Here is a 25,897-nt window from a genome sequence, read left to right as displayed (position 1 = left end):
ACTCCCTGTATATAGCTCCACATTGATCTGCTACTGGTACTCCCTGTATATAGCTCCACATTGATCTGCTACTCCCTGTATATAGCTCCACATTGATCTGGTACTCCCTGTATATAGCTCCACATTGATCTGGTACTGGTACTCCCTGTACATAGCTCCATTCTTGTGTTAAAAAAACAAAAAAAAATTTACTCTGCATAAATTGGAAAGGTTCGTAAGCAAGCATTTCACTATATAGTCTATACCAGTTGTATTCATTTAACAACCCTACCTGCATGTACATAATTATCTCAATTACCTCGACACCGGTGCCCTCGTGCATTAACACATTTACTCTGTACTGGTACCCCCTGTATATAGCCTCCACATTTACTCTGTACTGGTACCCCCTGTATATAGCCTCCACATTTACTCTGTACTGGTACCCCCTGTATATAGCCCCGCTATTGTTGTTCACTGCTGCTCTTCAATGATTTGTTTTTCTTATCTCTTACCTTTTTCTTAATTTTTCTTTTTTTAGTTATTTTCTTAACTGCACGTATGGTTAAGGGCTTGTAAGTAAGCATTTCACTGTAAGGTCTACACATGTTGTATCCGGCACATGTGATAAATAAATACAATTTGATTTGATTCGGCGCATGTGATGAATAACTTTGATTTGACTATGTTGTGTTCCAGGTTCTCTGGATGAAGACGTGGTGGTGATCGAGGCGACCCCTGCACCCCCTGTCCCAGCCAGCGAGGAGATCAACGTCACCTCCACCGACAGCGAGGTGGAGATAGTCAACGTGGGAGATGGCTTCAGGTGAGCACCTTTCCCTGTCTCCTCTCTGAGGAGATCAATGCTGTACAGAGCTAATGAACCACAGTGGAAAATCGAATGAAGTGACATGGTAAAGTACTTTGGCTGTGAAATTCTCTCTCTCGGGAGAAAAAACATCCATCTCAATATTTCCCCCCATCTTTAAGCTGTGAAAGCAATCTAAATGGCACCGGCCTTCATTTGTGTCCTGAGACAGCCTGGCCCTGCAGTACAGACAGTACTTTATCCTCGTGGCTCTGTCAATATAATCACAGTCAACTGTGGTGTGTCTAATAGAGGCTCGCTGGGCACTGGCTTCTCATCAAGTGTCATAACATTTACTGAGACTGTCACATTGTGCTGGGGTAGTGTTTTACCAGGATACCTCAGAAATGCAGTGTAGGCCCTTGGAGTGCTATTTGGCCCCTATGGAGAAGTTGCTGGTATCGCTATGGCAGGAGAGATAATGCTCATCTGGGATTGGCCGTGAAGCTGGCAGGCTGCAGCATTGCACTGGCATTCCACAGCTCTCCCAGCTGTTGCTATCGCTGTCTTCTTCAAGGGCAAGGCGTCCATACAGTAATACCCAAGCTCTCTCACCACTCTCCATGAACAATCTAACGAGAGACCCTCTCTTCCCCCAGGGCATTCTCATCTGACCCTCAGTTCTCTCTGATCCAGGTCCAGTTACTTCTGATCCCCCTGTCAGATAACTCCAGGTCTAGTTTGAGGGTTCCTCTGGTACAGTCTCTGATCTAGAGAACCAGGACATTAGATCCAGGTGGATTTGCTTTTCTTCGCGATCTCCTGAACCGATATGATTACTTAAACATGGGAAATAAATGCCAGCTGGTTACAGGTTACCAGGGCTTTTGGCAGGCTTTGTGAAGTGTGTACCCAGAGTGTAGTCTTTCTCCATAGACCTAGGCCTACATGATTTCTCTATCTGACTCATGTGGGATGTCTTCTGAAAATCCTCTCTGCCATGACCTGAGGAAAGTTGATCTCATTCATTGGGATTTTAAAGCAGTGCCAGTGTGCGAGCGCTATGTTACAGTATATCGGTACTGTTATAGTGGTGTTCCTCTTGGATTTGTTTCTAGTTGTCTCCCCTCGTCTTTCTCTCCTTGAACCCCTCTCCTCTCTTTAATTGTTATTGAGGTGTATTGGTGCATAGCGCTGAGAATCATTTCCACCAGCTTGATTCCATTATCTCACCCTCTGCTGCCAGAAATAGCAAGGCCTGTGAATTTCACTCCTGCCAGCAAAGTCACTCTGTCAACCCAAATGAATTGCTCTCTGTTTGTGATATGCGTTGTCTCTTGTGAGACAAATGAGCAGAATTCCAGCAGAAATTCTGCTCCGGCAATCAAATGGTCAGTTTCAGTTACTGTAGCGTTTATCTTGTAGAACACGTTTATACATGCCAGCAAAGCCACAACACAACACTAAACAATACATTTATTGCACTATAACGGTGACAAACGGTGCCCACAAACTGTTAGTGCTTTCGGAAAGTATTCAGACCCCTTGACTTTTTCCAAATGTTTTTATGTTGGAGCCTTATTTTAAAGTCGCTAAAACATTTTATTTATTTATCTACACACAATACCTCATAATGACAAAGCAAAAACAGTTTATTTTTTATTTTTTGAAATGTAATAAAAAATGTAAAAAACAAATGTCTTATTTACATAAGTATTCAGACCCATTACTATGAGAGCCCAAATTGAGCTCAGGTGCATCCTATTTCCATTGATCATCATTGAGATGTTTCCACAACTTGATTGGATTCCACCTGTGGTAAATTCAATTGATTGGAGAAGGGCCTTGGTCAGGGAGGTGACCATAAACCTGATGGTCACTCTGACATAGCTCCTGAGTTCCTCTGTGGAGATGGGAGAACCTTCCAGAAGGACAACCATCTCTGCAGCACTCCACCAATCAGGCCTTTATGGTAGATTGGCCAGACAAAAGCCACACCTCAGTAAAAGGCACATGACCGCCCACTTGGAGTTTGCCAAAAGGCACTTAAAGGACTCAGAACATGAGAAACAAGATTCTCTGGTCTGTTGTCCTGTTGGAACAGGTGCAGGTTTTCATCCACATCCCCACAGCATGATGCTGACACCACCATGCTTCACCGTAGGGATCGTGCCAGGTTTCCTCTAGACGTGCCGCTAGGCCAAAGAGTTCGATCTTGGTTTACAAATGCACTGTACATAAAGCTGTCCCAACAGCAGTCCCAACACCTTACCACTGCTAGTCCTGGCTATCAGCGGAGCCTTGTCTGGCAGCAAAACAGTTCATTCAGCCTAATTTACTGACTTTAAATAACATAGCTGATATGGCTGACTGCTTAAAGAAATGTGGTTTCTACTGACAATTGTTGTTCAAACTATGGCGTAAGGGGACGACATGAGGATGAGGCAATCTGTTATTTTGATTAAGACATTCAATTAATGAGCGAGTTAGGACAGATGTTTTCAATATAACTATTTGTTTAGCACTTTTGAAATGGGCTGTTCTTACAGTATTCCCCCTGTACACCAATTCAGAACCATAGGATAAATAAAGCGGCAGGGTAGCCTAGTGGTTAGAGCATTGGACTAGTAACCGAAAGGTTGCAAGTTCAAATCCCCGAACTGACAAGGTACAAAATCTGTCGTTCTGCCCCTGAACAGGCAGTTAACCCACTGTTCCTAGGCCGTCATTGAAAATAAGAATTTGTTCTTAACTGACTTGCCTAGTAAAATAAAGGTCAAATTAAAAAAAAATTTTTTTTAAAAAGGCGGCATATAGGCAGACAATGAAAGCTCTTACAATATTCAATGATTGCATTTCTCTAAAACAGGTTATAGGCACCACCAAGTCAGAACAGTAGGTTAAATTAAGAGGTGAAAATAGATAATATATATATATATTATTAGAGTGAGGGACATGGGCTACGAACAGCTTACTACACAACATACATTTAGTATTACTTTCTTAGCTACAGTATACATATCTACATGGCATATTACATTTATGCAGCAGCATACAAGATATTTTTGGACTCAGTCTTATGCTGTGCTCACTTGAACAGGAAGGTGGCGCAGCGGTCCTTCGTAGGCAAATTTTGGCATCAAACTCTATCATCAGTCTGGCATTCTCTGGATTTATGGTGCTTTCAAAACAACTGGGAACTCTAAAAAACAATTAAAAAACAATGGCGAATCATGATGACGTCCGTGATCTTGAGGTCGGAGCTCTAGAAATAGACCCGAGTTCCCAACTTGCAATTGTGCGTTGGATTACCATTCAAAATGTATATTCCCATTTGGTGCTCGTTTTCTTCCAAGTTCCCAGATGTCTTGAACTCACTGAAGTCTGAGATTTCCCAGTTAAGAGTTCTCAGTTTTGAGCACGGCAGTTGAATGTTTATCCTTTTTAATCTTGGAAAAGAGACCCTTAAACACAGAGTTGGACCACACACCAACTCTACCAGAATAGCAGGCTAGTGATTGCTTTGCAATGCTTGTTGTTGATTCCTTTCAAACCACTCATTGTTGAATTTACAATTTACAACTTGTTGTGTAGTGTTTATGGCCGATGAGCACCGATACTTTTTATCTATAATTTCTCATTATTATTTATCTACATATGACAGGGATTGAAAATGATCTACCAGTAGATTGTCGACTTGAATCATGATGATGACTGCAAGCTAAGATTTTCATTCCAATCAAAGCTACTGTAGATCTAACGTGATTTGATGTCATTTTATCTGTGGCCAATGACCTTAAGCCTTCTTGGATGGACACTTCTAATGTAATTTTATGGCAGCACCCAATAATTTTCGAGCTCCACCCGTAGATTTTGCAGTGATGTAGTTCACCGCTGACACTGTTCTGACACTGTCATTGTAATTAAGAATTTGTTCTTAACTAACTTGTCTAGGTAAATAAAGGTTAAATTTTTTCTTTTTTTATCTAAAAAATGTAATGTCCCCATGCGTGACAGAACACTGAGCCAATAACGGCGCAACTGGAGAACACTACCAACCCCTACGCTCCGTATGTTCTGCTGGCTGCCCCACCTCCACGAAAGCACTGAGCTAGACTGAAACACCTGCATTTTGGAGCTGCCCTTCTCAAGAAAGCAAAGAAGAGACCAACTTGTTATGTGGCTTTATTAACTCAGTGATATTTTTTTTAAATTAATTCAACAATTACATTGTTTGCGAACAGATATGTGACACGTATTAATGCCAAAATAACGTGAAAAACAGGAAACAAAAAAAGCTAAACAGGCGGGGCTCAAAACAGCCCTGAATGACTGGTCACCCCTGCTTGTATGGAATGAATGGCTAGGTATCTGGGGAGTAAAGTAAACAAAATAAACCTACATCTGTGATTTTATGTATCCTTTTTATCCCATTGCAGGTCAAAACACTGTTCTGACACTTAAAAATACTTCAAGGTTTACCGCAGGTTTTCTTAATAGGCAAATTCTCTCAACCCTGTGCCTGTCACCAATCTCTAGATGTTCACAAAGCATACCATAGGTCTAAATATATCAGGAGTGGCCAGCCCAATGACCCCAGTGCATTTTCATGTTTTTTTCCATTTCATCTGAATGACATGCAGATGTTCAGGGTGGCAGTAAGTAAGGCCTATTGATCAGTGGAATGGATGGTTGACTAGAGAGGAGATAGTTTGCTAGTAATCACAGGTGAGCCTCCCAGCTGCTGTGTCCTTGAATGAGCCACTAATTTGCTTCAGTTAATACTCAGCTAGCTACATAAGTGCAAACTTAATGAGGCCGTGTCATTCACTTGCATGTTAGTGGATTGCTTGGTTCCTGTCGCTGTATAGTGTGTTAACTAGCTAGCTAATCCACCTTGTGTAATTATGCTCCTTACTAATGTAATTCATGGCATAGCATGCTAGCATTGTTATTGATACGTTTATGGTTTGTTAAAACCGGTCATTATGCTTTCAGGAAGATAATCAGCCAAATATGGCTATGATGGCTAGAGAGGAGGTACACAGCACAGCCATGTCATGGAGTGTTCTGTCTAAACAGGCCCTTTGGGGCCAGAGAAGGTTCTCTGTCTCTCTGGTATGATCAGTCATGTGGCATCACTTCCCATTATTTTCAGGATGAGAGGAGCCCCCTCCACATTCTACAAACACTAAAATAGGCAACTCCATATCTGCCCAGTTAGAGTCCTATGATATTGGCCTACAGTACCTATCGTATAATAGATTTAGTGCCTGCAAGGATTGTGATTAGAGGTCGACCGATTATGATTTTTCAATGCCGATACCGATTATTGGAGGACCCAAAAAAACTGATACCGATTAATCAGCTTTTTTGGAGGGGGGGGGTAATAATAACTATTACAACAATACTGAATAAACACTTATTTTAACTTAATATAATACATCAATAAAATCAATTTATCCTCAAATAAATAATGAAACATGTTCAATTTGGTTTAAATAATGCAAAAACAAAGTGTTTGAGAAGAAAGTAAAAGTGCAATATGTGCCATGTAAGAAAGCTAACGTTTAAGTTCCTTGCTCAGAACATGAGAACATATGAAAGCTGGTGGTTCCTTTTAACATGAGTCTTGAATATAAGAAGTTTTAGATTGTAGTTATTATGGGAATTCTAGGACTATTTCTCTCTATACCATTTGTATTTCATTAACCTTTGACTATTGGATGTTCTTATAAGCACTTTAGTATTGCCAGTGTAACAGTGTAGCTTCCATCCCTCTCCTCGCTGCTACCTGGACTCGAACCAGGAACACATTGACAACAGCCACCCTCGAAGCAGCGTTACCCATGAAGATCAAGGTGAATAACTACTCCAAGTCTCAGAGCGAGTTACGTTTGAAACGCTATTAGCGTGCACCCCGCTAACTAGCTAGCAATTTCACATCGGTTACACCAGCCTAATCTCGGGAGTTGATAAGCTTGAAGTCATAAACAGCGCAATGCTTAAAGCATTGCGAAGAGCTGCTGGCAAAACCCACGAAAGTGCTGTTTGAATGAATGCTTACGAGCCTGCTGGTGCCTACCACCGCTCAGACTGCTCTATCAAATCATAGACTTAGTTATAACATAATAACACACAGAAATATGAGCCTCAGGTCATTAATATGGTAGAATCCGGAAACTATCATCTCGAAAACAAGACGTTTATTCTTTCAGTGAAATACGGAACCGTTCCGTATTTCATCTAACGGGTGGCATCCATAAGTCAAAATATTCCTGTTACATTGTACAACCTTCAATGTTATGTCATAGTTACGTAAAATTCTGGCAAATTAGGTGGCCCAAACTGTTGCATATACCCTGACTCTGCGTGCAATGAATGCAAGAGAAGTGACACAATTTCACCTGGTTAATATTGCCTGCTAACCTGGATTTCTTTTAGCTAAATATGCAGGTTTAAAAATATATACTTCTGTGTATTGATTTTAAGAAAGGCATTGATGTTTATGGTTAGGTACACATTGGAGCAAGGACAGTCCTTTTTTGTGAATACGCACCGCAAGATAAACTAGTAATATCATCAACCATGTGTAGTTCACTCGTGATTATGATTGAGTGATAGTTTTTTATAAGATACGTTTAATGCTAGCTAGCAACTTACCTTGGCTTACTACATTCACTTAACAGGCAGGCTCCTCGTGGAGTGCAATGAGAGGCAGGTGGTTAGAGTGTTGGAGAAGTTAACTGTAAGGTTGCAAGATTGAATCCCCAAGCTGACAAGGTAAAAATCTGTCGTTCTGCCCCTCAAGGCAGTTAACCCACTGTTCCTAGACTGTCATTGAAAATAAGGATGTGTTCTTATTAACTGACTTGCCTAGTTAAATAAAGATTAAATAAAGGTGTAAAAAAATACTGATTTCCGATTGTTATGAAACTTGAAATCGGCCCTAATTAATCCGCAATTCCGATTAATCGGTCAACCTCTAATTGTGATCATGTTGTTTTCAAGGGTAGGTTTTTAGATGAAGGATATTTGTTCTGTATGTAGGGCAGTGCAATGAAATGTTGAGTCGTGTCTGGCTGTTCCCAGAATGGGACCCTCTGTGTGAAACCTAAGGTCAGTTGGTGGCGCTCCCTCTCTCAGGCTCTGACCGTTGACGTGACTCATCTCCAGGCTCCCAGTTCTCTGTGTGTATGTGCTGTGTGCTATGAGTGGAATGCGGGGAGTGGGGGAAAACCGGGGGGGTTTTCTAGGCAGGGGGAGGGGGTTAATAGCAGCAAGTCTTCACATCTCAGGAAAATGCCGGACCTGTGTGTGTGTGTGTGTGTGCGAAGAGGAACCAGAGCAGGAACAAGAAGAGTAATAACATACTGTTGTTTAGTAGCGTGGATGAGCAGTTAAAGAAGCGGTTTAGAGACCAGTTCAGGCTGCTGTGGAGTGGAATAGCAGGGGAGCAGGCAGAGTCTCTCTATAGCTCTGCATGGTGCATAGCATACCCAGAGAAGAGCTGCACTGGGGATCAGGCCACATGCCTCCGGTTGTTTTTAGCAGTGAAGCCAAGCCCCCCTTCCAGAGGCCAGCTCATCTGACCACTCTCTCTGGGCTCACCATCTCAGTGAGCCCATTCTGCAGGTCTGGAACCCCAATGGAGGATTTCACCCACTTGGCTTGTCTGACTGGAGCTTCAGTGGCCCTGTTAATTTCTCCCATGTTCCCTCTGTCCCACAGTCATGCGATTAGCTTGTCCGTGATTGATTGTTCCCTGACGGTGCTCCTCTGTAGATTTATTCAGGCTGTGCACTGTGACTTATTTTAAACAGTGTTATCCAGGAGTTGATAAGGCTAAACGTGCCTGGCCTTTTCAGAAATATTCAGGGGGTGAGATCAGTAAGGGGGGATCGGTAAGGGGGAGAGAGATCGGTAAGGGGGGGATCAGTAACGTGGGGGAGTGAGATCAGTAAGGGGGTGAGTGAGATCCGTAAGAGGGGGAGGGAGATCAGTAAGTGGGGGAGAGATCAGTAAGGGCCCTCTAAGAAATAGAAAAGGGCTGTCTTTTTCAGAGAGCTTGTAAATATTTGGAGTGTGATACAGATGGGTTTACATAAGCATTGCTCTCTCCCTCACCCCAGCCCTTGCTCTCCATCTCCCTCCTCCCTCTCTGGAGCTCCCTCACTTGCTCTATCACTCTTCCTCCCACCCCCTCGCTCTCTTCCTTAATCTCCCTCCCTCCGCTCTCTTACTGTATCGCTCCCTCTCTCTCCCTGTAGATATCCCTCACTCCCTTCACTCTCTCTCCCCTTATCTCTCTCTCCCCTTATCTCTCTCCCTCCCTCCATCTTCCTTCTCTCCCTCTCTCTTCATGCTAGGTTGACCATATTCTCCCTAGGTATTTCCGGGAAGTGAATGAGCAGAGTAGTTAGTTACGGGAGGGTGTGTGTGTGTGTGTGTGTGTGTGTGTGTGTGTGTGTGTTTTATTTCCCCATCTCTGCCTGCACCTCCCAAAGCTGCCCTGGCTTGCAGGAGAATGCAGAGAAGGGCTGTTTCTGAAGGGGGAGGTGTAGCGAGGAGTACTGGATGTGGAGGTTAAAGGGCAGCAGGATGAGCAATACCAGTTTTCCGCTGAAAGATCCTTTGTTTACTGTGCAGAGAGGATAATGGTTGGGATAGAGTGTGTGAGTATGCATAAGTGCCATATTCAGTATCAGTGAAGGCTTTGGATTTTGGTGCAGAACATGCAGCTTGCGCTTCTGTCTTGCTGTTTAATGTAGTACCAGGTGCTTCATATTGTTTGTTTCCACACACATTCTATTGAGTCCCTTAATTGTGTCGCCCTCCCCAGTACCATAGCCTTTATACACAGCCCATAGATCCTGTCCCTGCAGTTAGCCCCACACTACCCCACTGTCGAGCCCCTCTAAGCCCTTAGGCATTTGGCAGATCTGCGTGGAGATGGCAAAACCCTGGTCCTGCCAAGCCCCCAGTTCCCACAGTGTTCATGTTTACTGTGTTCTGTTTTCCCTTCACCTCCACCCCTCAGAGGCCACTGTGGTAAACAGGTATTTACAAAATAATCCCAGGTCTACGTTGTGGGTAATTAGGTGCTTGTCCCTGGTGGGCTAGCCTGTTCTCTGGGCCCCGAGGTCGGCTAGCCTGTTCCCTGGGCCCCGAGGTGAGCTAGCCTGCTCCCTGGGCCCCGAGGTGGGAGAGAGGAAGAGCAGGTGCCAATTACAGTGCAATCAAGCCACACCTCCTGTACTGGCTCTTTGTGTGTACCACCTTCACTGCTCCACATGGTGTGTGTGTGAACTGCCCCATGGGACATGCCATGGAGGCTTTCCTTCCTCTATTCTGCATTGCCAACATCAGAAGTTGCACTAATAGTTTTTTGTTGCCTTCTGTTCTTTTTCGTTTGTTTTGAAGTGTGTCCATCTGACAGGAAATGGAATGGAATGGACTGCTGTTACACACACACACACACACACATCACAGCACCAATGCAGCCCACAGCAGTTAGGCATTTCCTCTGCTGAATTGTGTGAGAAGACAGAGTGTGAGTGGACACACTCTCTCACACGCCTGGTTATTAGAAGTCTTAGGTGTGTGTGTGGCGTTGCTATTGTTGTGCACACACACACTGGTCTCACTGGAAAAGCAGCAGCCCACCATGCTTGTCTGTAATCTTATTGTTTTAATGATGCATCCTGTGGTTTAGAGGTTCCAGCAGCAGCCCTGTGTTGAGAGGAGCAAGAGTCTCTCTGCTCCTGTCTCTCCCCTTCCCTCAGCCTGGTCTTGGCCCTCAGGCCTGGTTCACTGCTCTCCCTCTCTTCCACAGCCTCATCTCTCCATGACAGGCTGCTTTACGGCAGGCACTCTATCCCCTAGGCTCCCCCCTCTCATCCTGCTTTACGGCAGGCACTCTATCCCCTAGGCTCCCCCCTCTCATCCTGCTTTACGGCACACTGACACTCTCTGGACTCCCACATCACACGAGAGAGAGGAAGGCAGGAGGAAAGAGTGAGGCAGTGAGATGGGGAGAGAGGAAGACTGCGAAAGGGAGAGGAAAGAGAGCACAGTCAATGATGCACAATGGTTGTGACTTGAGAAAATGTGTGTGGTAGCTGAGGCCAAATGAGGTATAGGTGTTTCTGTGTGTTGGATGTTGAATTGTGTTTTCCACAGGGTTGTTTTGGAGTTTGTTAGTGGGTGTGGTGGAAGAAACCATGTGTGTAAAACAAACGTGATCTTTATATATGGTTCTCAAAGGTTTGCACAGCTGTGTGTGTCTCTCATGCGCACGCACTGCTGTGTGTAGACTGTCTTTTTGAATTAGCTGCAGCGCTAGCACTCATGTCAGCTGGCTCTTATTTACTTTCCAGCCAGGCGTTCCAGCAGCTCCCAAAGTGAGCCCGATTTGTGCTCATCACACAGAAAATGCCGTGTGGACCATCTCCTGCCTCCAAATGACGACGTTTCAACTTTCCCTTTTACTACATAAATGACATCATAAAATGAACTGTTGTTCATATATTTATTTAAAGGACAATTAGGCTGGGAAAGCAAGAGATTTCCTTTGGGAGGACAAATGGGCTGAATTGCCTGGATTTTCTCACTTCTCCATGAAGTCTTATTGACTGGGTCTCATCCACTGACCACCGGTCTCGAGTGAGAGGGCTGTGTGATCAGCAATCTCATAGAATTGTTACAATGTTACAATACCGTAGCCCAGGGTCTAGATAACCTGGCATTATCAGCGTGGTCCCAATCAGTCTGAAAACTGAAGCCTTGTTTAATCTGGTTGTTTACCCCCCTCTCCTCTCCTTCCTCTCTAACTGGCTGTGTGTTTGTGTCCACAGGCCTCGCTCGGTGGGGGGCCACGGCAGGATGTACTGGGGCCCCAGCTGCTCCCAGAACCGTCCCCAGGAGCCGCGCAGCCGCCACCGCCTCTCTACCGTCATCCAGCCTCTGCGCCAGAGTGCCGGGGAGGTGGTGGACCTCACAGTGGACGAGGATGGTGAGCATGAGGACGTGCCGACCCCCAATACCACTCTGAGATGAACTATATGATGTAACAGTCACATAGACGTCCTAGACTTAGACTCAGGCCTCTGTTTTTCCACTGTCTTTTCTTTCAAAGCTAGGCTCATTCGTCTTTCAACACAAAGGCGAGTTTACAGTAGTCCTCTTAAGGACAGTCATTTTTACATGAGCAACATACAAATGGTTGCATGTTTTGTCTGTCTGTCTGTCTATGCAGTAAACTTGCTTCTCTGGACCGTCCGTCCGTCTGTCCAGAGAAGCAAGTTTACTCTTGAGGCAGAAAGAAAATAGATCTGGTGATTATATGTGTAAAAATCAATTACATCGGGGAACAGCTTTTTCATAGATGCTGCTTACGGTAGCCGGACTGTCGCACAGCATGTGAATGTGGGCATCCAATACTTGGATTTAGATGAGTTTCATGCTTTCTTACATGATCCAGCTCGACACTGCGTAGGGGGTTGGGAAATATTACATGTCAAATTAAATACTCTCATTTACACTCGATTGTTTAATTGGATTAGCTAGCTTCTTCCACACATCTCTCCAAACCTGGGAGCGAGTGGCTGTCGCTAACTTGAAATAAGAATTGTCCTGTCATCACAATTCAATTTGAAATGTTCCCGTAAGCGAGCACTGTTTTAATAATGATTAATCTGTATCTTTTCATCAAATGGAGGGATATTAATAGCAACCGTGCCCCTGAGAGTGTCTGCTCTTTCATTGGTTGGCTTTTACACATCAACCCAATGCATTTCTGATGCATGTCGTTTCATACTGTCAATCCTATCATGTTTGTAACATGATAAAAGGTCACAGTTATGCCAGCCACTGGAGCAGTAGCCAGAAGCATGCTCTTCATTGTAAATGTGGAGGCATTAGGCACAATTAATGAAATACACCTGGCAGTATTAAAGCTTATGTGGGTAAAGGGTTTCACTCTGGATTTAGGGGACATGCAGCCGACTCCTGATGAGTATAGCCTACATTTAATTACAAAGTCCATTTAAGAGCTGTGTATTTAATCATCCCCAATTCATATACAGTTGAAGTTGAAAGTTTACATACACTTAGGTTGGAGTCATTAAAACTAGTTTTTCAACCACTCCACAAATGTCTTTTTAACAAACTATAGTTTTGGCAAGTCAGTTAGGACATCTATTTTGTGCATGACAGAAGTAATTTTTCCAACAATTGTTTACAGACAGATTATTTCACTGTATCACTATTCCAGTGGGTCAGAAGTTCACATACACCAAGTTGACTGTGCCTTTAAACAGCTTGGAAAATTCCAGAAAAGGATGTCATGGCTTTAGAAGCTTCTGATAGGCTAATTGACATAATTTGAGTCAATTGGAGGTGTACCTGTGGATGTATTTCAAGGCCTACCTTCAAACTCTTTGCTTGACATCATGGGAAAATCAAAAGAAATCAGCCAAGACTTCAGAAAAAAATTGTAGACCTTCACAAGTCTGCTTCATCCATGGGAGCAATTTCCAAACGCCTGAAGGTACCACGTTCATCTGTACAAACAATAGTACGCAAGTATAAACATCAATGGACCACGCAGCCGACATACCGATCAGGAAGGAAACGCATTTAGTCTCCTATAGATGAACATACTTTGATGCGAAAAGTGCAAATCAATCCCAGAACAACAGCAAAGGTTCTTGTGAAGATGCTGGAGGAAACCAGTACAAAAGTATCTATATCCACAGTAAAACGAGTCCTATATCGACATAACCTGAAAAGCCGCTCAGCAAGGAAGAAGCCACTGCTCCAAAACCGCCATAAAAAAGCCAGACTACAGTTTGCAACTGCACATGGGGACAAAGATCGTACTTTTTGGAGAAATGTCCTCTGGTCTAATGAAACAAAAATAGAACTGTTTGATCATAATAACCATCGTTATGTTTGGAGGAAAGAGGGGGAGGCTTGCAAGCTGAGGAACACCATCCCAACCATGAAGCACAGGGGTTGCAGCATCATGTTGTGGGGGTGCTTTGCTGCAGCAGGGACTGGTGCACTTCACAAAATAGATGGCCTCATGAGGAAGGAAAATTATGTGGATATATTGAAGCAACATCTCAAGACATCAGTCAGGAAGTTAAAGCTTGGTCGCAAATGGGTTTTCCAAATGGACAATAACCCCAAGCATACTTCCAAAGTTGTGGCAAAATGGCTTAAGGACAACAAATTCAAGGTATTGGAGTGGCCATCACAAAGCCCTGACCTCAATCCCATAGATAATTTGTGGGCAGAACTGAAAAAGGTGTGTGTGAGCAAGGAGGCCTACAAACCTGACTCGGTTACACCAGCTCTGTCAGGAGGAATGGGCCAAAATTCACCCAACTTATTGTGGAAGCAATTGGAAGGCTACCCAAAATGTTTGACCCAAGTTAAACAACTTAAAGGCAATGCTACCAAATACTAATTGAGTGCATATAAACTTCTGATCCGCTGGGAATGTGATGAAAGAAATTAAAGCTGAAATAAATAATTCTCTCTACTATTATTCTTACATTTCACATTCTTAAAATTAAGTGGTGATCTTAACTGACCTAAGAGAGGGAGTTTGTACTTGGATTAAATGTCAGGAATTGTGAAAAACAGAGTTTAAATGTATTTGGCAAAGGTGTACATAAACTTCCGACTTCAACTGTACATACATTATTCTCACCAGATGTATAGGCTTACTCCAGTTCAGTTCATACATTCATGACAGCCCCAAGCCATTACATATACACCTTTTAAAAATGACCTGAAATCCCTCCTCTTTAGGAAGGTCCTCCATTAGATATAGCTGTGTTCCATGTCCCTTGTAGTGTCATCTGGGTTCTTTGTTTCAGTTTCTCTGTCTAGTTGTTTATTGTTTTTATTTATTTCAATGAAAATCAAATGATACATTCAATTTATTATTATTATATATCAGGTGTGGACTGACTGTTTTTGTAATGGCTTTACCATTCCAACATCCTGCATATCTCTGGCTAATGGCTATGTTTTCCCAGACCAGTTTGCCCTCTAACCTGAGGCATTAGCAAACCAGACCAAAGCATTAATGTGACTTAAGTCCAATTTGGTGCATTTTCTTTATGGTCTCGCACTGTGTGACTGATAACAGAATAACAGAGCAGTGTGAGATATGAGCCTATTTGCATTTCTTTGGAGGAGGAGGAGAAATTAATTTGTGAGTATGAAAAGCAGATGGAGCGCACACTGTGGAATGCTAATGAGGTCTCTTCTTCTCCCTGGCTGCCAAGCCACTGCAGCCAGTCTACACACCAGGGTTTCCGTTCACCGGTAACAGACAGCTTTTGGCCGATTTTAAAAATAAATAAATAGAAAGCAGATAAAATTGCCGTGTGTATAGTAGGCTTACACTGAGTGTATATATATATACTTAATTGTTTGAAACCTGAACATTTTAATACATACAGTGCCTTGCAAAAGTATTCATCCCCCTAGGGTTTTTCCTATTTTATTGCATTACAACCTGTAAATTAAATAGATTTTTATTTGGATTGGTGAAGTGAAATTGGTGAAATGAAAAAAATAACTTGTTTCAAAAAATGTATAAAAGGAAAAATGGTGCATGCATATGTATTCACCCCCTTTGCTATGAAGCCCCTAAATAAGATCTGGTGCAACCAATTACCTTCAGAAGTCACATAATTAGATTTCACACAGGTGGACTAAATTTAACTAAGTGTCACATGATCGGTCACGTGATCTCAGTATATTTACACCTGTTCTGAAAGGCCCCAGAGTCTGCAACACTACTAAGCAAGGGGCACCACCAAACAAGCGGCACTATGAAGACAAAGGAGCTCTCCAAACAGGTCAGGGATGAAGTTGTAGAGAAGTACAGATCAAGGTTGGGTTATAAAAAATATCCGAAATTGAACATCGGAGTATCTGTCCATAGGACCACTTTAAGCTGTACGCTCCACAGAGCTGGGCTTTACGGAAGAGTGGCAAGAAAAAAGCCATTGCTTAAAGAAAATGAATACGCAAACACGTTACCTGTTCGCCAAAAAGCATGTGGGAGACTCCCCAAACATATGGAAGAAGGTACTCTGGTCAGATGAGACTAAAATATAGCTTTTTGGCCATCAAGGTAAGCGCTATGTCTGGCGCAAACTCAACACCTCTCATCACCCCGAGTATACTATTCCCACAGTGAAGCATGGTGGTGGCAGCATCATGCCGGGGGGATATTTTTCATCGTCAGGGACTGTGAAACTGGTCAGAATTGAAGGAATGATGGATTGAGCTAAATACAGGGAAATTCTTGAGGGAAACCTGTTTCAGTCTTCCAGAGATTTGAGACTGGGACAGAGGTTCACCTTCCAGCAGGACAATGACCCTAAGCATACTGCTAAAGCAACAGTTGAGTGGTTTAAGGGGAAACCTTTAAATGTCTTGGAATGGCCTAGTCAAAGCCCAGACCTCAATCCAACTGAGAATCTGTGGTATGACTTAAAGATTGCTGTACACCAGCGGAACCCATCCAACTTGAAGGAGCTGGAGCAGTTTTGCCTTGAAGAATAGGCAAAAATCCCAGTGGCTAGATGTGCCAAGCTTATAGAGACATACCCCAAGAGTCTTGCAGCTGTAATTGCTGCAAACGGTATCTCTACAAAGTATTGACTTTAGGGGGGTGAATAGTTATGCACCCTCAAGTTTTCTGTTTTTTTTGTCTTATTTCTTGTTTGTTTCACAATAAAAAATATTTTGCATCTTCAAAGTGGTAGGCATGTTGTGTAAATCAAATGATACAACCCCCCCAAAATCCATTTTAATTCCAGGTTGTAAGGCAACAAAATAGCAAAAATGCCATGGGGGTGAATACTTTTGCAAGCCATTGTATGAGGCATGTCTTAATTTGCTTCAAAGTAGCCTATCCAAAATCAGACCAAATCCGTGAAGGCAATCATTTGATATAAACTTTCTTTCATTGTCCGGTAGCCGAAGGCACAATCCTAGTCATATTAGCAAACCATGCAGGTTGTTGCAGATTAGATCTCCCCTCTTTCTAAATTTCTGCAATCACGTGCCCTTTTAACAAGTGTTTTCCCGCTAATTGGGTTATGGAACAAAAATGTGATCGTAGCTTACTGCCTTGTGCGCTTTGCTGCGCAAATAATAGTTTATGAACATTTTAAGCTAAACGTTCTAATCTGTTGCATCAGACTCATTGCTTTGTAACGCTTGTTTTATGTGGCATACTGGTTGTATGAATTTGGGATCTATCGTTCCTCAATTGTCCCAGAGTTTTTGGAATAGGCCATTTCTTTCTCGACAAGCTGACCAATAGAATAGGTCAATGTTCTACTATGGGGGATAGTAGATTGACATAGGCTAGTGATTTTGCTGTTCTTTACTTGTCTTGTTAGCTGAGGAAAATGAAATGTGGACAGTTATTCTAACCTCTTTAAAGTGCACATCAGAGTTTGGTAAGAAGGACTGCACATCATTGCGTCCTTGACTTGCATGTTTAGTTTTTATGAATTACCATAATATACATGTGATTTCTGTCACTCTGAGCACTTTGGGTGGATGCCCTAATAGGTTATGCATCCAATGCGTATGGGTCCGGTAAATTAAAATGCTGCTGGTCAAATGTCCGGCGCCACATTTTCCTGACGGAAACCCTGCTACACACACACAGATATGTGTGCTACATAATAAATTCCCACCTATTTACTCTGTTTACTTGTCTGTCTTCCCTACCTCAGATCTCTCTGTCGTGCCATCCACCTCTGACAGCATTCACCCTCAGACTGTCAGCTCCTCGTCTTCATCCTCCTCTCATCATACCTCTACCTCAGAGCCCCACGATGCTCCGGGCCCCTCCACCAACTGCCCTGGTCAAGGCTCAGCCCCAGACAGCACGCTGGCACAGGGGCCAAGGGGTACCGCAGGCACAGAGGGTAAGTCAGACCATAGACTCTCCAGAAAGCCATGATGTCAACCGTTATAAGTGTGCCTTTATAAGGATTAGGATGTGTGCCTTTTATAAGTTTAGTAATCTTCCCTGTGGGTCATCTATGAATAATGATTGAAGCTTAAAGGTGTTTTCCATCTCTCTATCAGATGAGAGTAGAAGAGCCTCATCCGGCGTGGCAGGAGAGAGTGGGGGCGCGGCCATGCCCAGGTTACCCTCCTGCTGCCCGCAGCACTCCCCCTGCGGAGGGCCCTCCCCTGGTCACATGACCCTGGGCCATTCCAGCTGCCTGCAGGCCCAGCCCTCCCAGCAGCCGGGCTCCCAGCAGCACAGCCACGCCCACCACTTCCACCACCACCATCACCACATGCCTCAGCACCAACCTCCACCCACTCTGCCCTTTCCTGAGTCCAGCTGCCCCCTAGAGAGACCCACTGCCCTGCCTGCACCATGCAGAGGGGGAGGGATCAGCAGCAGCAGCTCCACCCAATACCACGACCAGGTAGGCCTGAGCATCAACACCCTGTTATGTTTTTTACGTTGTAGCATTGTTGGAGGTTTGGCTGTTACTTCTGCTTCCTGTTTTTGGTTTCCCCAACTTTAATATATCGACCAGAGAATTTATGCATTTCTTATAGCAGTAACATTTTATAAATATAGTCCATATTAAAAATGTTGATTTCTTAAATCTTGAAAGTATTTTATTTTTTGCCCCAAATCTATAAAAGTAGGCAAGATGAATAGAATTTGAGGAGATAAAAGACTGCCTTTTCCCCCCACAATAGCTGGAGATAAATTAGAAATAATTTATAGTTTTAGTAAACTATGTAAGCCAATGTTCTCCCTGGCAGATGGCACCATCGCATTCAAATGCATCTTTGACCAAGTCTTTGTGTATCTAAACAAAAGGCTCCGTCAATATCTGCACTAGTCAATGAATCCGATTCAAGGTGATTTTAAAAAGGATTAAGAAGGAAAAAACAGAATAGGAACTGAAACAGACAAATAACTGGTATCTTAACAAAAACGTTACAAAGGATCTAGCTGGCAACCTCCCTTGAAGCCAGATTCACCACTGAATAATTTAAATTCTGCTAATTGTTAGGAGCTGCTGGATTGTATTATTTACCATCAAAGTGGAGCAGTGTGTGGTTAAAGTGTAATGAGTTGGGTTGGGGTTGAGAGGGCTGTGTCTGCAGGTCAGGTTAGGGGCTCCCTCCATAGACCTCCGTCTCTCTGTCTTGATACTCTCTGATTCCTACATAATTCATGCAGGGCTGGTGCAAGTATTCAAAACTGGGCCGTCAGGTCTCTACCATGAAAAGGAGGAAGTAGTTTCATGGGTGAGGCAAAATACTGTACCCTTTGATGGGTTTGGCCTACATGTAGGTACCGCCCTCAGCTACAGCTCAGAGAAAGGAGACATACTGCCTGCATAAGGTGAATAAGTCATGTTTTATGCATCAGTCTAAATATGATTATTTATTCGAATAATTCAACGAGGGATGGCTGCTACTATGATTTGAAACTCCATCACTTAGATTGCATTTTCTCAGCCAGTTTACTGCAGTCTAAACTGTGAAGCCCATTGTCTTGTACTTGTATCTTGTACTTTGTGCTGGCTGGACCATGAAGCCCTGTGGTTTTAGTTTAGTGTTTTACTAGTTGGTTATATATTCTGTCACTACAAAGATCAAAGTCAGATAGTAGCACCATAACATCATCGTCTGGTTCTACTCTCTCCATACCTCCCCTCCCTGTATCTCTCACCCCTATTCTTTCCTTTTCATTCCCCTCCTCTCCAACCCTCCTGTCTCTCTCTCCCCTCCCAAGCAGACTCTGCCGGTCGACCTGAGCAACAGTGGCTTGCGGAGCGGCGGGGGCAGCGGGGCCGGTAGTTTCCATGGCACCTCAGCCTTTGACCCGTGCTGCCCAGGCTCCACGTCGCGGCCCGCTGCCTACAACTCCCAGAATGCAACGGGGCCAGGGCCCAGCCAGCCCAGCACAGTGGTGGACTCCTTCAGCTCAGCCATGGTGGCCCAGCCTCAGCCACAGCCACAGCTATCCACCTGCAGGCACTTCATGCACCCCTCCTGTGAGTAGAGCTACATCTGCACCAAAAGGGAAATGGCCTTTTATTTTGGGAGGTGATATTATTTTATGGTGTCTTTTGTTTAAGTGTTGATTTGATAGGAAAATGAAATGCTGCAGTAGTAACTATAGTGTATTATTCCCATGCAGAACCTGCATACTACTGTACTAAAGATGTGACCCTTTAGGATTTATACAGTAACTATTACCACCAGACCTTGAAAGATTATGCCGACAACAGCACTCTTGAAACCCAGTGCTAATAGTAATTAAGAGAAACACCTGATGTTTAATGTGCTAAGTGCTGCGGGTGTGCTACCAAACAGGCCTTGTTAATTGCTGGTTCTCCTCAGAATAGCTCTGTGTGGAATGAGAAGGAGTGTAGCGGGGCTCCAGTAGGGAGGGAGGGAGGGGCTGGGTCTGTCCGGGGTCTCAGGTGGGAGACCTGCTCAGCACAGGGAACAGCCAGGCAGCATGTTTCAGTGAGGAGAGTCATAACTGATGATGATCAGGTGTCATCATTAGGAAGGGGACTTAAAGGCGATCTGGTAAGGTGTTACTAACTACTTCTCAACTTTCTCCCACCATTCTCACTCTGTCTCTCTGACACCCAGACGCTCCCCTGGCACGCTCCCTGCACCACCAGCCCTCTAACACCTGCCCCCATTCCCATGCTAACCCTCCTCCCCCTCCTCAGCCCACTCCACAGGGTGACTACGTCATCCCCCACCCCGTCCATCCCTTCCACACGCCCCTGCCTTCTCACCCCCCTGGCCATGCCGTGCCCCCACCCCCTGCCCCTCTGCCCGCCCACCACCTCACAGGCTCCAGTGCACCCCAACACCTGCCCGCGGAGCACCAGGCCCTGCAGCACCACATGCCTGCACTGGGGACCTCTGTGCAGAGGCTGCACCAGCACGAGATGCTACAGAGGATGGAGGTCCAGAGACGCAGGATGATGCAACACCCCACGTGAGTGTAGCCTCTGGCCCCGGTCCAACCCGTCTGATGGCAGCAACACAACTGCAAGCACAGACAGTAGCTTCCAATTGTCTGATTACAGTGACAATATTATGGTATTTTCCATCTCATGTTTCTGATACACCCCTCTTTCTTCTCCTTTCTCCAGACGAGCACATGAGCGCCCCCCTCCACACCCCCACAGAATGCACCCCAACTACGGCCATGGCCACCACATCCACGTGCCCCAGACCATGTCGTCCCACCCACGCCAATCTGAGCAGAGGACTGCATGGTTAGTACCATTTAGAGCAGTGGAGGGCCAGTGCCTTGCGTGTAGGGCCGAGAGTCTTTAAAAAAAAATACCGACGTATGTGTGGTCTGCTGTGCGCAAAGGATATTGTCAGTCATGCATGCCCTCATCTTCACTGTTCACCGTGATGTCAATGTCTATGAGTTGATGAGGACTGTTGTTGGTCTGGTTTTCTTCTGTAGGGAGCTGGGTATCGAGGCTGGAGTGACCGTGGCACCATATCCTTCAGGACACCTGCACCCTCACCTGCCCCACTACCACCCTCCCCCAAGACTGCACCACTTCCCCATCCCCTTCATGGTGAGTGCACGACTGGCACCCTCACTCTAAGCACACGTGCCTACGTTAGAATACATGAGAAGTATGGCTTAGATGAATGATGCTAGCCCTCTATTTATAACATCTGTTATTTCAGGGATGGTTTGTTGGGCCACATGAATAATGCATTGGCAATTAATGGTGGCCCGTAAGGCATTTCAAGTGCATATTCAACATAACCAGCAGCCTGAAATCAATGGATGCCCCTTTGAAAAGATGTTAAAATTTAATGCACAATGTCAGAAGATATGAAATTGTGAGACTTCTGTGGTTATTAAAAATGCAGTTTTTGGCAATGCTAACCGGACTTCATACCCAAGTCAAGCAGTGTCAGCAGACTTCGTTGATAATGCTATATCGCTATATGTGCTTCATGAACTGTAGCCTATAGAAACAAATGACTGTACTCCACTGAAGTGAACATATTTCCATGGAATTGTTTTGCCTCCTTCCTCACAGCACACTGGCATGTCTGAAGTAACCTACCCGCACATTCGCTACATCTCATCCAGAATGACTGGATTTGGACGAACTTATGAGGTAACACTCAATTAGTGAAGATATAGTAACTAGGGACTGGAGTTTTTCCTGCACATGTCAAGGGGTGAGGAAACTCTCCTGGCCCTGGTAATTAGTTATGAAAGAGCTGAGAGCGTGTTATGGCTGTGGCTTATGAGCTGTGTGGAACTGAGTTGGCAGAGTCTCACGTTGGGTTGTTTTCCTGCCCTATTTCCTCAGGATCTGCTGCATTTAGAGGAGAGATTGGGGACTGTGAACCGAGGGGCCTCTCAGGGAACTATAGAGAGGTGCACTTACCCACACAAGTACAAAAAGGTGAGAGCACTCCTATAAAAGTGTGTGTCTGTGTGTGTGTTTCAGAACATATCCTATGTAGTTTGCTGTGATGCATGTCTGCACAAGATTCTATTCTGGGACAGAGTGCACACTCACAGTGGTTATTTTGTGCTCCTTTCAAAATATGAATGTATTGCTATCGTTAAATCAGATGCTGTAGAAACTAGGTGTCCCTTTCAACCAAAGTTGCAGCCTTAGAAAACATTGTAGGGAAAGATTCCATCTAGTTTTCCAAATGCATTTAAATAAGTAACCTAATAACCTGCTGCCCAATACAGAAGGTGTTGGAGACTGAGCGAGACATTGACGAACAGTTAACCCCTGAAGCATGGGCAACTATTGGGAAAAATATGCACGCAACCTCAGACTCGGTGAGAAAAAAATGAACAAATTCAATTTGGAAACATGTCTCTGCTCATTTATAGTTGTTAATGGTAGTAGGTTTGGGGGCAAGGGGATTCGGCAGTAGAAACATTTGATAGATTAAAAAAATATATATATATATTTATTTAAATATATTTTTTAAAATCCATATTATCTTGATCATAGGGATGACATGACATGTTTTGTAGCCAGGACAAAATGACCATTATCTCTGTCCTCATAGGGATATGTGTTCACCCTCATAATGCTTGTTCTGTATACAGTAAGCCCTCTATCAGTCATAAAGGATAGTTTATTCGCAAGTTGGTCTGTACCTGTAATGTTTACAGCCTGTGAACCCAGAATACATTTATTGTGTTTGACGGTAACCCTCATAGAATGGTCTCAGTCAGCCTTCCCTGTTTGTAATGCGTCTTTATAATGTGAATACAAGTTGTCTTTGTGGAAACAGCTGTGTATCTATAATGGTGTTTTCCAATGTTTCCATTAACAGAGAAAGCTGCATGGTAAGCAAGAAGAAGATGAGGGGGCGGACGAAGACACAGAGGAGAAATGCACCATCTGTCTGTCAATACTGGAGGAAGGGGAGGACGTCAGGTACAGTTACACTGTAGCGTGTGTGTTTTAATGCGGGGCTGTTTTTGTGTGAGAACGAACACTCCTTTCCCACATTTCTCTTCATATGCCGTGGAGATTTTCTCAACACCCAAAAGTATAGTAATCAGCAGAAAAGCCAATCCTTTGAGTGCCTGAAAATGACTGGTCTCAGAGGACATTTCTGGAGCTCAACATATGTGATCAAGTGAGTTTAAGAGTTTCTGCCCTCTGTTGGTATAATGTAAGAACTGTAATGTATGAATGATAATTTTCCATCTTTCAGCAAACCAAATGAAAAAATGTATTCATTGTCATTTCCTTCCAACTTTACAGGATTTTTTCATTATGAAGATGGAATTCAAAGTCTAACAATATATTCTCTCTTCCACAGACGCCTACCTTGTATGCATCTCTTCCATCAACTGTGTGTGGACCAATGGCTCCTCACCAATAAGAAGTGCCCCATCTGCAGAGTGGACATCGAGGCGCAGTTGTCTGCCGTTGAGAGTTGATGCTGTTTTTCTAACAACTCTTTGTTGGAATTTTCTTTATTTGTTGTTTTGTTTTGAAATTTTCTTCAGTACTGCAGTCAACCAAAGAGGGCATGAATTACCTGCGCAGATCCACTATGAGAAAATAAAAAACTTCAGGCTAAAGAAGTGTTGAGCCTAGAGTGCCAGCTATCACACAGTACAATACTGCTCGAATTGACATCTCCATTAAGGATTTAAAATGTTATTGTATTTATAAAGCTTTTATGTAGCTTTTGATTGTTTCCTCGTGTCATATATTATTTTATTTTATTTTTTTATTTTTTTGCATGGCTCCTCGCAATGCATTTCTTTGCACATATATTGTGGGCTTCTCATGGCCTAACAACTTGCAGGTGAGGATAGCTGCTCTAGTAAAGAAGCATTTCTATATACCTAATGCCCTGCTTTACTGGAGTAGAACGTTAACCTCCATTTAAAAACATTGCAGGACTCATTTTACCGATCATTGTATTGATTAGTTTATGTTTAGACAATGTGGTTTGCTAGTGGAAGACATTTTATTTCTAAGAAGGTAAAACAATACATTCCTTAATTAGGAAAATATCATGTTAAACTGATCAGCTGCTGTATTCATGTTCACCCAGTATTTCTAGAGTGGGAATAAACTCAAACTTCACCTCATCTCCCAGAAAATGCACATGCGTGTCTTACACCTCCCCTGCACCACCTTGATTTGACTAAACACCATTCACACGTCATCTAATGTATTTTAGAGAAAAAGAAAATGAATGTCACATCTGTTCTTGACTGTTCTTTTTCAATGGAATGATTGTTGAGGTCTGCTGAGGATACAGTCTGTGTTCTGTTTGGATTTCTCCCTCAGACAGGCCCCAGATTGAAAACTGGGTTCTATAAGGGGATCTCAGGCCCACAGATGCAACCAGTTTCACATGAGCCTACAACCTGGGGATATCTGTTGTTTGGAAACTGGGAATGGCGTTGGTTTATCCTTGCTTTTCGTTTATCCTCCGTTTATTTTTTTTCCCAGAGGGAAATACGCAGCGCTCAGCTCAGAATAATACATAAGTAGCTGAATATTCTTACGTCCCAGATCATTGTTCTTACCTACACTCTCTCTCTCTCTCTCTCTCTCTCGCTCTCTCTCGCTCTGTAGCTGTGCAGCAGCAATCTCTCTTTGCTGCCATTGAAAAGATAACACTAATATTATTCTCGACTTGCTAACTTGCATATACTTGCACAGGAGAGAACAGACAGGAGTGTTGTAAAGAGAGTGCGCTGAGGCCATGTATTTCCACTCTGATTGCTGAGTTTTGGAAAAAAATAATAATTTTGAATGGAGTGTTGGAATGCAGTACTTATGGCAGGTATCCATGCAGTCATAGACTTAATGGCACCAGTATGATATTCCATGGGATTTATATTAGTTTTAAAATAATATTAATAAAGTTAGAACTCTTTCCTGTGTCTGTTTATTTGTGCCTTACCATTCACCTATGCATGTTTGTCCATATTTCACAACTGCACATTGAGGGATCTACTACTGACAAAAATATTGTTAACACTTGGTATTCACACCCCTAGACTTTTTCCAAATGTGTTATAGCTTGAATTTAAAATGTATTACATTTAGATTTGCTTGTCATTGGCCTCCACACAATACCCCATAATGTTATGTTAAAGTGGAATGAATAAAGTTTTCCTTTTTTTTCTCCTTTTTTTTTTTAACAAATGAATTAAAAATGAAAAGCTGAAGTGTCTTGAGTCAATAAGTATTCAACCATTTTGTTATGGAAAGCCTACATTTCAGGAGTAAAAATGTGCTTAAGTGACATAAGTTGCATGGACTCTGTGTGCAATTCTAGTTTTAATGTGATTTTTGAATGACTACCTCATCTCTGTACTCCACACATACAATTATCTGTAAGGTCCCTTAATTGAGATTTCAACCACAAAGACCAGGGAGGTTGACCGAGTGAAAAGAAGTCTGTACAGAATAAAAATATTCCAAAACATGCATCCTGTTTGCAACAAGGTACTAAATTAATACTGCAAAAGATGTGACAAAGTAATGAACTACTTGTCCTGAA

At 43.4% G+C, this 25,897-nt stretch overlaps 1 protein-coding gene across 4 annotated transcripts in view; it reads left to right on the top strand.

Moving 5' to 3' along the window:
- LOC115112751 (E3 ubiquitin-protein ligase Arkadia-like) overlaps nucleotides 1-25,267 on the top strand; it is a 59,032-nt gene extending 33,765 nt beyond the window's left edge. Inside the window, exons 3-15 of one of the 4 annotated variants that reach the window (XM_065013087.1) lie at nucleotides 679-805; nucleotides 11,644-11,801; nucleotides 17,569-17,763; nucleotides 17,927-18,279; nucleotides 19,614-19,872; nucleotides 20,483-20,840; nucleotides 20,998-21,123; nucleotides 21,324-21,441; nucleotides 21,919-21,999; nucleotides 22,198-22,293; nucleotides 22,593-22,685; nucleotides 23,192-23,295; nucleotides 23,687-25,267. In XM_065013087.1, the coding sequence (XP_064869159.1) occupies nucleotides 679-805; nucleotides 11,644-11,801; nucleotides 17,569-17,763; nucleotides 17,927-18,279; nucleotides 19,614-19,872; nucleotides 20,483-20,840; nucleotides 20,998-21,123; nucleotides 21,324-21,441; nucleotides 21,919-21,999; nucleotides 22,198-22,293; nucleotides 22,593-22,685; nucleotides 23,192-23,295; nucleotides 23,687-23,807 (2,189 nt within the window). In that variant the 3' untranslated portion in view covers nucleotides 23,808-25,267. Of the gene's footprint in view, nucleotides 1-678; nucleotides 806-11,643; nucleotides 11,802-17,568; nucleotides 17,764-17,926; nucleotides 18,280-19,610; nucleotides 19,873-20,482; nucleotides 20,841-20,997; nucleotides 21,124-21,323; nucleotides 21,442-21,918; nucleotides 22,000-22,197; nucleotides 22,294-22,592; nucleotides 22,686-23,191; nucleotides 23,296-23,686 lie in introns of all 4 variants that reach the window. The other 3 variants (XM_065013086.1, XM_065013088.1, XM_065013089.1) reach the window with 3 other exon arrangements.
- Nucleotides 25,268-25,897: the final 630 nt, after the last annotated feature.

This window comes from Oncorhynchus nerka, linkage group LG28, assembly GCF_034236695.1.
Source record: "Oncorhynchus nerka isolate Pitt River linkage group LG28, Oner_Uvic_2.0, whole genome shotgun sequence".
NCBI classification, from domain to species: domain Eukaryota; kingdom Metazoa; phylum Chordata; class Actinopteri; order Salmoniformes; family Salmonidae; genus Oncorhynchus; species Oncorhynchus nerka.
This window is presented reverse-complemented; position numbering and strand designations above follow the sequence as displayed.